General features: G+C 41.8%; 1 protein-coding gene across 1 annotated transcript in view; it reads left to right on the top strand.

Moving 5' to 3' along the window:
• The window catches only part of LOC122789953 (fibronectin type-III domain-containing protein 3A-like), a 1,322,139-nt gene that overhangs the window by 525,661 nt on the left and 779,737 nt on the right, over positions 1-16,741 (top strand). The window contains exon 4 of the mRNA XM_044057452.1: positions 1,024-1,100. Within this exon, the coding sequence (XP_043913387.1) occupies positions 1,024-1,100 (77 nt within the window). The remainder of the gene's footprint in view (positions 1-1,023; positions 1,101-16,741) is intronic.

Below are 16,741 nucleotides of genomic sequence, written 5' to 3' on the forward strand. Positions count from 1 at the left end.
GTGGGGAGTTTGTGTAAAGTGTGATATGGGCATTTTTCTAGATGTCAGGGTAACTCTTTAGGGCCAAGTGTCAGCTATTGTTCAGATTTCTTGTTACAACCTTTGGTTTATAGCCTGAATCAGACACATTATTGTACCGGAGGATCTTGCTACAGTTGTGCATGCGCCTTGCCTCATCACACCTTGATTATTGCACTGCTGTCTACTGGGGCTCTCTGGCACTAATTTTAACCATCTGTAAAGGATGCTGAACTGCACAACTATAATCTTAATGATACAGTATTTCTGTGCTTGTGCTTCACCAGTTCTGTGAAATTTGCATTGTCTGTTAGTTGCATCAGAGTTGATGTTTGAGTTATTAACTTACGGAACCCAAAGTATTTTGCCCCCATCTGCCTGAAAGACTTTTAAATGCATTGTCATCCATTTTGTCCACTCTGTTCAATTTGTGAGAGGCTGCTAGTAATCCCCAAGGATGAACCTGAAGAAGTCCTGTATGTGTTCCTTCTTATACAATGGCCCTTCTTTGGATTTCAATACCTTACTGGCTTCATCATTGCGCTTCAGTGTCCACCTGCATGAGGTCTCCAAAAGCATCCGTTTACTGTAAAATCTGCATATCTAGTTTTTAAACTATTTGTATTTAATTATGTCTGAAATTATTTTAATGGATTTATGTACTGTATTTTGTTTTGCAAATATTTTCTTTCATGGAGTTCACTGTATATGTGTTAACTTTTACTTTAGTGATATATTTTAGGGTATGTTAAATATATGTATTAACTTTTACTTTAGTGATATATTTTAGGGTATGTTAAATATATGTGTTAACTTTTACTTTAGTGATATATTTTAGAGTATGTTAAATATATGTGTTAACTTTTACTTTAGTGATATATTTTAGGGTATGTTAAATATATGTGTTAACTTTTACTTTAGTGATATAGTTTAGGGTATGTTACATTTTGTGTAAAGAATCAATAAGTAAATAACTGAATCTAGTGTGATTGTATTTCTGTTTAGGTCCTGCTCAAGTTCCTATGATGTCACCGAATGGTACAATGCCACCAATATTTGTGCCTCCTGGTTATATCTCTCAGGTACTTTATAAGCTTTGAAGTGATTTTTTTAATTAAATATTTTGTTAAAACTGCTTTAATGCATGAATTTTGTTTTTAAGAACTTCTTGTGAGTACTTTTTAGAGATTATAATGGTTGTATAAGAAAACGTTTAAATGTAATGTGTTTTGAGTTTAAAAATAGCATTCTTAATTATTAAACAGTAGTTAGATACTTTTGTGTATCTTGGCTAGTATCACATAAACTGAAGGAATTACTGGTTGCAGCTTTGCTCAGCTTATGTGTGGCCAACTTATCCTTCCCTAAAACCTGAGATACTGTCACTGAATGTGAGACAGCCTCAGTGTTAGAAGATGTAGTGGGAGAAGGCTGCACAGACACTTTTTCTTAATAATCAGTAGGGTTTGTCCCTGTAGATGGTATTAAATAAAATTAGTGCTGTACTTGTAAAGGAAGCATTTGTCACATCCAGTTAGTTTTGTACCGCAGTTCCTCCTTATATTTTAGACTCTTTTTAGTTGATTTATGTAAAGGGGAGAGATTTGTGGTATATTTCAGTGATTTTTCTTGGTACATAGCTACCGTATTCTGCAGAACTGCATAGGCACACTTGGAAAATTGCATAAGTTTGCATAAATTTAGCAAGAGACCCAGCCATAGATACTTACAGCAGGAGAGGCCTAAGCTCCCTTTGTGTGACTTATGCAACTTGAAGCATAAGGGCCTTCTTCTTAAATATTACCCACACAATACCAGCTGGTTGTTCAGCTTAGTGGTTTCACTCTCAGTTTCGGGTAGTTTGAAATGATATGCTTGAGTGTTTTGAAAACATTTTCAGTTTTCTTATGCAAACTTTATTTGTTGGCTGGGTACTTGGCTGAATCACTCAGACCCCTTTCAGCTAATGTTTGAGTATAGATTAGTAATAACAGGATGTGTAATAACAAGGAGCCTTATGAAACTGTTAAGGTGCATCTGTTAACAGAGTATTGTGGTCTTCATTTCCTTGGAGAAACAGAAGTAGCTCCAAACATTAGTATTGTCTGAATTACAGTAAAGTCCCATCCATGTGTATATACAGCTAACCACACATTTTTGGCTGTGGTTATAATAGGAGGTGGCAGTAAAAGTATAAGATTGCATAAAATAATTGTATTTCTTATACTTCTGTGTTATCGGATTCATCTTAGTTATTTGTATTTTTAACCTTTATTTTCTAGTGAGGTGTAAAAGGGAAGTCTATTCTAGATCATGCCTTTAATGCAGTCAATACATAAATAATAATCTAAGTGAATCCATTTGACATTTCAAAATGGTAATGCACACCACAAACGCGGCTGACTTGTCTCGTTCTCCAGGATGTCCAGAAAATGCTGATCTAAATGAATGAATGCTAAAGCCATGCAGTTTTTGCATCATACTCGTGCAATCTGTGGAGGGAAGGAAACTATGCAGTGAACGTAGACAAAGATGCTCTTTTACTGTATTGCAGAAGACAAAGGAAAGGAAAAGCACCTATCTCTCAAATGTCCAGATTTTTACAGAATGACCAGATTTTTACATCTGTTCCTCTGTCTGTTTTATGTCTGTTCCTCTTAAAAATGATGGTTTTCTGACAAATCACTGTGGGTTGATGTCACTAACTAATGATACTGGCCTCAAACAGATGCTTTACGCAGACCAACTCAAAAAACTCCAGCTTTACTCCGTCGCAGATCTTCTACTCAGAGGCGATCTCTGCCTAACATACAAAGCTATGTCAAACCCAGAGCTGTTGCACATGCTCCACTTAAAGAAATCCCAATCTCTCCGAGCTAGGGACCTAAATTTTGTCACCACAATAAACAGAGCATGCTGGAGGGATAAATTCCTGTCCCAGAGACTTCCCATACTCTGGAACAGACTACCTACCTATGTCAAACAGAGCTCCTCATTAGCACTCTTTAAGAAAAATCTTGATGATTGGATGGGTAATAGGAAATTCACCCCGGGATCACTTCTGTGGTTCTGCTTGACAGGGGCACAGGAAAATAATTTTCTTGTGTGGCAAAAGCCAGGGTACCTTTTTGGCTAGGCTTGTATAGGCCCTAGGGCTAATAGCCTAGTACCTACCTACCATATATTTGAGTTTCAAGACTTCATATCCTTCGAAAAATGCATGCTAGCACAAATTTGTTTCATTCTAGCAGCTTTCTAAGTTTATAAGAGCAAATTTTAAAATATGTCCCTATTTTTTGGGCCTTTGTCCCCCTGTTAAATGTGGCTTTGTCCAGATTTCTTGTGCTAAGAAGTTGAGAGGTATGGTAAGTGGTAAAATGAAAATTATTGTGCATTAATACTGCACTCATACATCTTAACTACTCCAAATTCTCAGCTTCTGTCAAGCAAAAAAAAAAAATGAATAAAAGTCTGTGATTCAGCAGTATAGTACACCAGCATTATGACTTTTGCCTTTATCAGGGGTTCTACTCAGAGTGTTATCTTGTAGAGGCAGTTTGCTTTGTGTGCAACACCTGTAATGGAAGTGCATTCCATACTTTGGCTCTTTTTGGCATGTTGTTTTCCCTGACTGGCTATGGATGTGACAGCTTTCACTCTTAGAGTGTGGTGATCATTTTGGCATTGATGGGGTTTAGCTCCCATCACTGGCAACCAACATAATGCTAATTTTGTTTACTACATTACTTCATATTTGGAACATAATGCTGGATATTTGAAAGATGGGCTGCAATCCTATGATCCAGTCCACTGCCCCAAATAAGTCTGAAAGCCTCCAGATGGATGGTGTTGTGCATCATATACCACTGGTGCTCATCAAGCTAATGTAGAAAAGATGCACAGAAGTCTGATTTACTAAAGAATTCAAAGATTTAATCCTTGCTAGGTATAGGGAGATAGCAGCAGTTTGACAACCTACAGTGTTAAACAGTACCCACCCCTCAGATAATAAACAACACATAATTAAATACCAGTCATGAGATCTTTAAAGTTAATAAGTAAAGAAGTCTAGAAGATAAAAGGAAGTTAGGCAATATTGATACAAAAAAACTATGCAAAGCTAAATGCATTTGTACAAGTAAAAAATAATTAATTGTAAATATAGAATACTTAAAATGAAAAATGCACTTGCATATACAACCAAGCTATCTCTGTCTCACTGAGTACTGAAACCTTACTGCTAAGTTACTAGTGTACTATATAGTCGGATTACAGAAAAACAACTTTCATAGATGCTGACAAAACAAAGTTTTTCAGGAGGATTAACTGTCTTATTCTACTTTTTCACATTTTTTTTGTGGTTTTAGTTCTTTCCCATAAGACATGGGGTAATAACCTGAGATCTGATGTTGTCAATTTTCATTCCATCCTCAACTGATAGATACGGATCCAATCCCTCGTATCCGACTCAGCCATTGCTAAAGCTGGTGGCAGCCAAGAGCTCTTGAGCTTCTCCCTTGCCCAGAATGCACCAACCCCAATAACCTCAGATCTCGTTTTCCACTTTTCAGTGAAAGACGTAGTTTCCAACACTCTCTAGCGATATTTAGACAAGTTTATAAAAATTTCACTTATTTGCTTAATTCTCCCTTCTCTGTTTAGATTAAGTTTTTCCTTTACCTGTCGCACCCCTTTCTGACTTGACTTATGCTAAATTTCTTATTTTCCTTCCTTTTCTTCTACTCACATTCCTCTTGATACTATTGTTAGTATCTTTTAGCACTACATTTTATGTAGTTTTTTATAATACCATTATAAAACCACTGTTGGTAGTAGTTCTTTGCTCTTTACTTGCCTCTGTTTAAAAGAAAAATAGTAGTAGTAGAAATAGTTAAATTTCTTCCCTTTCTTGATTTTTGTTGGTATGACAGTATGGTGGATAAAGCTCCAACAGGCTTTAAGAAATGTACTAAGTGTGGGCATAAGCTCCCTTTATCAGATGCCTACACTTAGTGTATATTACTTAGGACGGCTTCAATTACAGGAAGATTTTTCTATTTGCTATGGTTTTAACCCCTGGGCATTAGTTGAACACAAGAATAAACTTATTGTTAAAGGCCTTTTGCCTTCATGTTTGGGAGAGGCTATATCCTATGTGAAATCTCCAAAAACCAAGACTAAAACAGAATCCTCATCTCCAAGGCATTCTTCTTCCTACTCTGCTTCAGTGTCCTGAAAGAAGATGTCTCACAAAGATCCAACTTCACTCTCAGATCCAAAGAGTCTGAAAATGTGTGATCTGACTCCTTCAGATCCAAGGATACCAAAATTATCTAATCCATCCTTCTTGGATCCAGTACTAAGTTGGATCCAACTGTTGCTGGTACTTTTACTTCAACTCCAGCTTCCACCTCGGGCTTTTATCTTTGGAGTGGGGGGGGGGAGCACTGTCCAGAAGCTTGCCTTCTCTGACCCAAGATCTTCCCTTTCTCTGGGGCGATCTGCTTTTGAGGTTGTGAAGAGAGTTTTCTCTACCTTGACAGAGTGGACAGATCCAACACCCTCAGATCCTAGATCTTCACCCCTGACATCTCAGTGTTCAGAGCCTCATCAAATCTTTCCACATGGACAGCCAGTACCAAGACCCCAGGCTTCCCCACAAGGAATCTTGATATCTTCTTCTGTTACCTCTCCAGATCAGCCCATGGAGGAAGTCCATAAGAAGAAGACATGCAAGAGGAAACACTTATACTCACTAGAGGAGTACAACAGACGATACAGATTTTGATGAAGGTGAAGTGTCCCCATGGTCATCTCCTGAAGATGTCTCATTTGGAGACATCCTTGAAATCCTTAAACAGAGAGGTGGCTCCAGCAACCCTTTGTCTGAGGAGTCCATATTCTTGGAGGCCTTCAGTACTGGCCCATTTACCTCCCAGGTAACTCCACCCGCCGATGAGCTCATTGAGTTGATCTCTCAGCGGGCATGGAAGGAACCTGACATCATTGAACCTATACTTCGGAGACTACATAAGATTATGAGATCACCTGTGGGCTAGCAGTTTATGGCAAAAGGGGTGCCCGTTGATGCCATGGTTGTAGTGGCGGCCACCAAAAAGGAAACTTGCCAAGGAGAGTTCCACTGTCCATCCCCCTAACAGGGCGTCGTTGGCGATGTACAGATTTGGGAAGCATGTCTATGCTTGAGTGACCTTCACTTTAAGATCTCTGAATTATTTGGCACACTTTCCAAGACTTCAGAGGAATTTGATTAAGGAGTTGTCAAATACCCTCTCATGAGCTGTTTCTGAAGAAGTTCAGTCATCTGTGGCTTCTCAGTGGGCTACTCTGTAATCCATTTCTAATTCCTCCAAGAGGTTGGTTTTGCATTTAGCAGAAGGAACCTCAAGGGTAACAGGTTCGGGCATTTCCATTAGGAGGCATGCCTGAATGCGCTTGTGTGATTTTGTGGAGCCCTTCAAGTCATCATTCAGCAATGCTCCTTTTGATGGCACATCTTTGTTTGGCCCCAAGGTGAACGGCACACTATCCAGGTGTGAAAAGGATGGAAAAACCCTATCTGCTGTGGGTGTACATTATTCAGCCCCTCAAAGATCTTTTTCCAGGAATCAATGGTGCTATTGAAAAATGTGGTTCAAGAAGTCTAAGGGTCCGATGTTCTTCGTGTTTCACTGTTGCAGTCATTACATTTAGGTAATCTGCTGGCTGGTTGCCCTTAGTCGGCCTGATTAACAAAGTCTTGGGTCCTGCGTCGGTTGCTGTCCCTTCTTCCATGACGTCAGGTCGTCAGTGGTATAAAACATGCAGCTGATGTCATTACATCAGTCTTTCTTGCTGTGCGGTGCCTGAAGCAAAAGCAGTTCGCAAGTGCCAGTCAGTCGACTCCTGAAATTTTCGTTTTCGAGTTTCAGAACCAAAGTCTTCAACTTAAAGCTAAGTACCCCATTAGGGAAACTTTTTCTTGCTCCTTACCGATGTCAGTAAAAGTTAATAATTGCATTACTTGTGGAAAGCAAATACCTCGTAAAGATTTTCATTCGTACTGTATTCCTTGCCTAGGCCCTGACCACGACGTACCTTGCTGTCGGTTTTGTGCTTTATTTCATCAGCACACTATCCATCATCTGTATATTTTTGCTTCTAAATATTTAGGTTCTCAGTTTAATTATCCAGAAATGTCGTCGGTTAGCCATCCGACTACCGGGATTCTGAAAAAATGCAAAGATAAAGACAGAAACAGGCCACCGAGGTCCAAAACTGCCGACAACGCTTCTCCTAAGCCAGTCACCAGTTCGCTGGTACTCAGTGAGGTGCTTTTGCAGTCCCTGATACCCACTACTTCTGATTCGCAGGCCTCTACTGAGACCCATTCGAAGTCCGGTATGCTGTGAGATACTTCAACTATGGAACCCGTGGATGTCTCCACCTTGGATGGGTCCGGAGCCGCTGTGCAGGCACCAGCTTCTGAGGGTGTATTCAGGCCTACAGACTTACATATTAAAACGACACCTCCTTCATTACTAAGGCCTAAATCTCGATCCATGTCTAAAAAAACAACGCCCAGGACACATGCTCAGGCTCCTATGCCTAAAAAACAAATGATAAAAATGGCTGAAGATCTAATAACTCCAGTCAGGGGTAGTCAACCCCCCACCCCCTCTAAGAGGCCTAGGGCTGAGCTTGATTATGAATCTTCTGATCAGGATTCTGTTTCTTCTGACTCTTCTGATGACCTGGATATGTCCATACCTACTTATGAGGATTCTGATGCAGAGGATTCCATTCCTTTTGCTTCCCCTCCTGAGGATTTTTCTTTTGGGGAAACTTTACATACTTTAAGGGAGCATTTTCACTGGGAAAGCCAGGAATTTTCTGATTCAGAAAAGAGGCTTAGGGATTTCTTTCTTCTACCTCAGCATAGGCCATTGGCTATACCTCCTGTACTAGACATTCTTGACAATGTTTTCTTGGAATCCAGTTTGGCCCCTGATTCCCTTCCTCCTGCTCCTAGTAAACCTGACAGATACTACAGGGTTCCTGAGTCCCACAAGTTCCTTTTCAAAAATCCTGTTGCAGATCCAGAGACTATTTCTCAGGGGCCCAAGGGCATTAAGGCTTCTACTGCTAAAAATCCTACCCCTTCTGATAGAGACTCCAGGGCGCTGGATAGATGGGGTAAAAAAGTTTATACTTCTGCAACCTTGGCAATCAGAGCTTTAAACTGCCAGTTTCATATGTTAAAATATCATCAACATGTTATTGGACTGCTTAAACAGAAAATGATGTTGATTTCTGGCTGTGTGTAAAATAAAGATTTACAGGGCTTAATGCATTCCGCTGAACAAGTTGGAAAACATACTTTGCAATATGGTTTTGATTCTTTAGAGGCCTCTTGCAGGGCTGCTGTTACTGGGTCTGTACTTAGAATGCATGCTTGGCTTAAGGAGCAATCTTTGCCTGATCATGTTAAAGCTAAATTGTTGGATGGTCCTTTAAATCAGGACCGACTGTTTGGCAACAAGGCTAAAGAAGTTCTTAAAAAGATGGAAGATAAAGCTAAATCTATGCAAACTGTTAAAGATTTTTTACAAGTGCAACCTCCTAGATTTAGTAGACACTGGCCTATTAACAATTGGTCCTTTCCAGTCCCTTCCAGGTCTTCTCAAGCCAAACCCAGACACAGCAAAAACCCCAGATTTCAGTCCCAGGGGACTCTCAGAACCAAGCAGTGGGGGGCCTCCACTTCCAAATCTGGAAATAACAAGACACCCCCATATGGTAAACAGTCTCAATGACTTCCTTTTAAAATTCCCAAGCACTTATCTTTTGACCGCCCCTTTGGGGGGAAAAATTGCTCTTCACGCAAAAACTGGGAACTCATAACCAAGGACAAATTGGTTTTAAATATAGTGTCCCAGGATACAGATTTCATTTCCACATGTTGCCAACACCAAACGGGTGGCCAGACCTGTCCCCAAATCAGTGGGCCGAGGCTCAAAAACAAGTACTTTCCTTCTTAAGAATGGGGGCTAGTCAGCTGGTACCAGAAGAGGAAAAGGGACAAGGTTTCTATTCCAGACTTATTCTGGTACCCAGAAAAGACAAATCATGGTGTCCAATCCTGGACCTGTCAACTCTAAACACCTTTCTGGAGATTCCAAAATTCAAGATGCTGACTCTTCATCAATTACTTCCTATGCTAGGCAAAGATGTCTGGTTGGCAACACTAGATTTAAAAGAAGCTTACCTGCACATCCCAATCAGGGAATCTTGCAGAAGATACCGACGCTTCAAAGCAGGATGCATGCATTATCAGTTTTCTGCACTGCCCTTTGGCTTGTCTACTGCACCCAGGGTATTCACAAAGTGCCTGGCTCCAGTTATTGCATTTTAAAGGCAAATAAGTATTCAGATATACCCATACCTGGACGATTGTCTAATTCAGGCAGAAAGCCAGGGCATACTTTTAAATCATCTGGCGTTTCTAAAAAGGGTTCTAACTTGTCTGGGGTACACCATAAATGAAAAGAAATCACAACTGGTACCCTGTCAACAAATTACATTCCTGGGAGCAAGCTTGAATACAGCTTCCCAGATGGCTTACCTTATGCCAGAAAAGCGAATTCATTTGGTACCCTATTTCAAACAAGTGGCCACAAAAACCCTGCTATCTGCAAGACAAATACTGCAAGCCTTGGGGTTCATGGCCTCCTGCATTCTTCTAATTCCATATGCAAGACTGCATATGAGGAAACTACAGTGATATCTAAAAAGCCTATGGAGTCAACATTCTCACAGCCTGGAAACAATGATTCCTATCATACCTTGCCTATGCCTAGAGTTCCTCTGGTGGGCAGAGGCCTGCCACCAAAACAAGGGACTACCATTCACACTACCCCTTGCCACCCAAACCTTAACAACAGATGCATCAGACTATGCATGGGGGCCTCACCTGGCAGGGAAGTGCATTCAGGGCAAATGGAACCCAAGTCAAATGCACCTACATATCAATCAAAAAGAAATGTTAGCTGTACAGAATGCTCTGACAGCCTTCAAGGACTACATTCTTCCAGGACAACTAATGGTAAAGACGGACAACACCATGGTTATGTGGTACATAAACAAGCAGGGGGGTACACATTCCTACCCCCTCTGCAGACTAGCCATGGCATTGTGGAACACAGCCTTGAGCTACCAGGTGCACCTACAAGCTCAATTCCTGCCAGGAAAATTAAATACACTGGCAGATGGACTAAGCAGAAACCTCACGGACCCATAAGAGTGGAAACTGGAACCAAGGATTTTCAACATGTTGACAACTGAATGGGGGAGCCCAGACATAGATCTGTTTGCCCCCCCCCCCCCGAACTACCAGTTGGACATGTTTTGCACAAGGACTCCCCACAAACAAGCCTGGAAAGTGGATGCTCTGTCCTTCAGCTGGAAAAACCTATCAGTCTACGCCTTTCCCCTGCTGCCTCTGCTCTCCAAAATTCTACTAAAAGTCAAACAGGACAAACCAAGGATGATCTTGATTGCTCCAGACTGGCCACGCCAACACTGGTACCCCCTTCTGAGCAGTGTGTCACAGATATCTCCATGGCACCTGCCTCAGACCCCTTCCCTGCTGTCGCAGCAGGAGAACCAATTTCTGCACCCTCAGATTCCAACACTGAATCTTACAGCCTGGCTAATCACTTAAATTCACCCTTATCATCCCTCAGCAAACCTGTGATGGATGTCATCTTAGAGGCAAGAAGACCTAGTACTAGAAAATCTTATGGTGACAAATGGAAAAGATTCTGTGCCTGGAACCCATCTCTAGGGATGAGCACAGCAGCGCCCAATTTACCTCAGATTTTGCAATACTTAACTGAGATGCTTCACAAGGGCCTGTCTTTTTCCTCCATTAAAATCCACACCTCAGCCATTTCTGCTCATTATAACACAGAACCTTCCCTCTTCTCTCATCCTCTGCTCAAGCAGTACCTCAGAGGGGCCAAAAACTTGAGACCACCCAGGAGAGCTCCAACCCCTACCTGGGACCTTAACTTTGTCTTGGAGAAACTCACTCTACCTCCTTTCGAGCCAGCTGCTACTGCAGACTTAAAATTTCTTTCTTGGAAAACAGCCTTCCCTTTAGCAATCCCTACAGCTAGAAGGATATCTGAATTACAGGCCCTTATGACAGTGGAGCCTTTTATCATCTTTCATGCGGACAGGGTGTCACTCAGGACCAATCCATCCTTCATGCCCAAGGTGGTATCCAGTGTGGCTCTTTGCCAACATTCTTTCCCAATCCACAGAACAAAGGGGAACGGATTCTGCATTCTTTGGCTGTGCACAGACAACTTAGATTCTACTTCGACCGGACTAAACCTCAAAGAAAATCTGAACAACTGCTGGCAGCATTTGCTGCAGGGGCAGAGGGGAAGGCTATTTCAAAACAAACCATTTCTAAATGGATAAGCCATTGCATTCATTTCTGCTATAAGCACCATGGAAAATCTATCCCCCAGGGGATCAGATCTCACTCCACCAGGGCTGCATCTACTTCTGCAGCCTTTCTCAGAGGTGTTCCTACCAGGGACATCTTAGAGGCTGCTACCTGGAGTTCTGTACATACTTTCACCAAGCATTATCATTTACCAATTTTCTTTAAATCCAGAGCTGGCTTTGCCACTGCTGTCTTGCAGGGCCTTATAGCTGGCCCTAATGCTATATAAACTCCTCTTCCCAACCATAGCTTTGGGAATCTACCCAAATGTAATGACTGCAACAGTGAAACACGAAGAACATAGTACAGTTGTGTACACTTACAATAAATGTACATGTTCGAGTGTATTCACTGTTGCAGTCCTGGTTACCCTCTCACCAGTCCCCTAACTTCTTCTGGCTATACTTCTACTTTTCTTTACTATGCTTAAAAGCCTTTATGGTGTATTTGCTTTTTGTTGGAGGTATACCTTTGTATTTTTTATGTTTATTTGCTCCGCATTAGGGGGGTACCTGACATCTGGGGCAAGAAAAACTGATGTAATGGCATTGGCTGCATGTTTTATACCCCTGACGACCTGACGTCATGGAAGAAGGGACAGCAACCAACACAAGACCCAAGACTTTGTTAATCAGGCCGACTGAGGGCAACCTGCCAGCAGATTACCCAAATGTAATGACTGCAGCAGTGAATACACTTGAATATCTACATTTATGGTAAGTGTACACAACTGTACTTTCCAAGACACATGGGGGAGATTCCCCCAGAGGCAGTGGAGGGAACTCTAATGAACAATGATGCTCACGTGGCAGAAGTGGCCCGCAAAACCAGGGGTCCAGAGAATCCTTCTTTGACAGACCCTACCAGCACTCATGAAAGGAGGCCCAGTTGCTGCCCTCTGGAGGCAGTCAGGGGACGTCTATCCCTGCAGAGAGACTGGCTAAACTTAAAAGATACTTGGGTGAAGAGGATTATTTCTAGGGGTTATATAATTCCCTTTTCCCTTCTTTCTCCAAACTCAAGAAAAATCCCTGATGTTCCACCCAGTCAGAGTGATCAAGCAGCAATTCAAATTCAAATGCTGCTAGAAAAAAAGAGTCATTCAAGCGGTCCCACCAGACCAGATAGAATCTACAACTTACTCAAGGTTCTTTTTAATGCCAAAGAAAATGGGACTGGAGTCCAGTTTTGGATCTCACCAATTTAAACAAGTCAGTTCAGCGAACCAAGTTTTGAATGGTCACTGTTCAGACCATCCTCCCATTTCTGGGCAAGGACAACTGGATGTGCTCAATAGACCTTCAGAATGCATACTATCATTTAAAGATGAATAGATGATCCAGAAGGTATTTATGCTTCCAGCTGGGAGCCACTCATTACCAGTTCACAGTTTTGCCCTTTGGACTCACCACATACCCTCAGGGTGTTTCTCAAGTGCATGACAGTAGTAGCAGCTCGCTTGAGACTACAAGGATTCCGGGTGTTTCCCTATCTAGATGACTGGCTTATTTCTGCTCCTACCAGGCATCAGCTGATAAGAGCAAAAGATCAGGTTCTCCAGACTTGCTTTCTTCTGAGTATAACCATAAACTACGAAAAGTCTCAAATAAAACCAACTCAGAGCCTAGAATTCATAGAGCAATACTCAACACAAAGTCAACCATAGCTTCACTACCCCCCTCAAGAGTTCAGACCATACAATCACAGGTCAGAAAAATAATCTGCAGTACCAAGATTTATGCCCACCTGGTCCTTCAAGCTCTGTGTTCCATGGCAGCGGCAATAACATTAGTACCTTTATCCAGATTTTACAGTGGAATTAATCAGTGGATGCCAGCCGCACAATGGTCAGTACTTTATCAGTCCATGTCTTATCAGATATGAATTACTCAGGCATGCAAGACAGAGTTCAAGTAATGGATTCAATCATATCAGGTTCTACGAGGCCGTTTATTCCCCCTCAGCCCAAGGCCATAGTGACCATGGACACTTCGGTGGAGGGGGCATTTCCTGGGGAAAAGAGTCCAAAGGACTTGGTCCCCTGAAGAGCCCAGCTTGCACATCGATGTCCTAGAGATGAGAGCAGTGCTTTTAGCATTGCAGGCTTTTTGGAATGCTCTCTCTTTGGGGACTATTGCAATTGAAACAAACAATATATCAGTCAGTAGTTTGGTACATCAACAAGCAAGGAGGGACCAGATCCTACACCTTGTGTGGAGAAGCTTTCAGAGTGCGGCAGTAGATGATCTCATCCAACTGCTTTCTCATAGCAACACATATTCCAGGGAAATCCATTGTGATAGCTGAGAAGCTGAGCATTCATTCTTCTACCTCATGAATGGTCCTTCAACAAGAACTTCACGGAAGTAATTTTCCATCAGAAGGGCCAGCCTTGCTGTGAACATTTTGCCTCCCTTGTAAACAACAGATGAAGTGGCTACTTTGCCCTAATCCCCCCACAGGGAGAATCCCAGAGAGATGCTGTACTTCACGATTGGCCCCTTGGTCTACTGTACTCTTTTTTCCACCCATACTGCTAATCCCAAAATTCCTTCAGAAAGCTGCCATGTTGAAGTGCAAAATCATCCTCATTGCACCTTACTAGCCTCAACAAATTTGGTTCCCCTTTCTTTGGCCTCACTTGCTTCACCAACCTTGGATTCTGGATCTGACTCCATAGCTCCTGTCTCCCCCGATAGGTATGATGTGATTCAACCAAACATAACCAACTTCAGGCTGACTGCCTGACTTCTCCAGTTCTATTAATAGCCAAACAACCTATGCTCTCTTCACCTGTTCATCAGATAGTTTTATCTTCCCATAAGTCTTGTACCAGAAAGCTCTATTCCAGCAAATAAAAGAGGTTTTGTTCCCTGGGCTCACCTAAATAATGCTGAACCCTTTTCAGCCCTCATACGTAGCATTCTTGAATTTTTGTCCCATCTAAGAAAGAGCTAGTTAATCAACCATTACACTTCAGTTAGTGGCCATATCAGATTTTCATATTGGTTTTGATGGTTCTTCTGTCGCCTCTCATAAATTAAGCAAAGCTTTCTTGAAAGGCACTCTTCTAAGACCCCCTTTTAGAGATATTACTCCTCCATGGGACCTGAATCTAGTACTGCAGGCTCTTACTGAATCCCCCTTCAAGCCATCAGCTACATGTAACCTTAAATATCTTTCCTGGAAGACAATATTTCTGGTGGCTGTTACCTCTGCCAGATGAATTTCTGAGATTCAAGCCTTGGCCTCTAAACCACCATACTTGATTTTTCACATGGATAGAGTTAAACTAAGGACTAATTTTTCCTTTCTTCCTAAGGTGGTGTCAGAATCTAATATCAATCAATCCATTGATTGCCAATATTCTTTCCTGAATTTGCTAACAGTGTTGAATACATATTACATTTATTGGATGCCCAAACACAATTACTTTTCTACCTACATAGAACAAAAGATGTCAGAAATTCTGACCAATTGTTTTTCATTTGCAGAAGTAAAATTGGGAAAACCAGTTACCAGAGTCACTTTATCTCGGTGGCTAACCGACTGTATTTCATTTGTTTATGACAAATTGAACATTTCTCTACCAAAACCGTTACAAGCCCATTCGACTCAATCCATGGCTACTTCCTCGGTGTTTCAATCCAGAATGTCCATGGATGATGTATGTGAAGCAGCAGCCTGGGCTACTCCCCATACCTTTGTTATTCATTACAAATTGGATCTGGTCTCCAGAGGTAGAGCATCATTTGGCTCAGTGGTACTTAAGAATATCCTTCCTTGAGTCCACCCTGGGTTTTAGGTAGCTGGGGACTCTGTCCCAACAGTTGAGGTTAGAAAAAATTACACCATCAGATAAAGAAGACATGTACTCATCATAACATTACATCTGTGCTGTCCATTTCCATTCTTTCTCAACTCCCCTCCCGCCAACCCCCATTTATCTCCAGGTATAGCCTTCTTCATTTCTAAATATGAATATGCCTTTTCTACTAAAGTTAGCAAACAAGATCTGAGGTAATTGGGGTTGGTGCATTGTGGGTAAGAGAGACGCTCGAGAGTTCTTGGTTGCCATGAGGTTTAGCAGCTGTCAAGCTGGTTCTGAGGGATTGGATCCGATCCCATTATTTGAGGAAGAATGAAAATGGACAACACAGATGGAACGTTATAGTGAGTACATAACATCTTTTTTCTCACATATAGTAAAAACATTAGATGCAAACATGATTTGATGTGATGTTTAATACCTGAACATTTTACAATCTTAAATTTAAGAATTTCCTGCCTGGCTGACCAGCTCCATAGTGAAGAGGGATAAAGCCCTGACAAAAGCACAGGTGCCCCAAACTTCATTAGTGGATGAGACGCAGAAAGAGCCGCTTGGGGAGGGTCGGAGTGAGAGTCTAATTTCTACTAGCCCATCTTGGGGGAAGGGAGGTAGCTGTGACTTACCACATGTGACACATAGCAGGAGCACTAGTTGTTACACACGGTGGAGTTTCACACTCACAGCAAGTGCATTTGGACTTGTAAGCTAAGGGGGAACTCAGTATGTGGAGGCACATTTCCTCTCAGAGATAGAAATAGTGGTTCTCTACAGAGTTGCTGAGGGTGAGGGGTACTTCCAGAGGGAGAGAGAGAAGGTCACCTCATAGGACTAGCAAGCAGGCCCAATCCTTACCACTTGATTCTCACCAAAGGACATGGAGGACCACTTGGGATTCCTAGGCAGGAATGAATAGGCCATAGGGCTCTCACCTAACCTGGGAACACATGGCCTGTGGCTCCCTGGAACAAATGGACTAGTAAGATGCAGGTAGAGGAGCCAACAGGCAGGATCCTGCAGGGGGAAAGAAGAGAGTTTCCTACCTCACAATTGTCAGTCATGCAAACAGTCGGTTCTTTCCTAAGAAGCTGCATTTCACTACGCAATTACTGCAGAATAAATGTTACAGAAAAAAATGTTTAAACTTCATTACATAAAAGAATGCAGTTCTTTTGTCACTGTTGGGACTTCTTGTAAAGGCAGTTCCATAGTGTAGTTGATGCTGCAGGTTTTTCAGATGGTTAAATATAGCTTACAAATGTGTTGCAGTCTGAACTAGGAAAAGAAGGGATAAAAAGCAGACATCACATTTCAAATTAATTTTCTCTCCCATGGCATCACACACAAGCTATGCATAGATGGATATAAAATTAGAC

This window comes from Protopterus annectens, chromosome 15.part0, assembly GCF_019279795.1.
Source record: "Protopterus annectens isolate FY-2018-M chromosome 15.part0, PAN1.0, whole genome shotgun sequence".
NCBI lineage: Eukaryota > Metazoa > Chordata > Ceratodontiformes > Protopteridae > Protopterus > Protopterus annectens.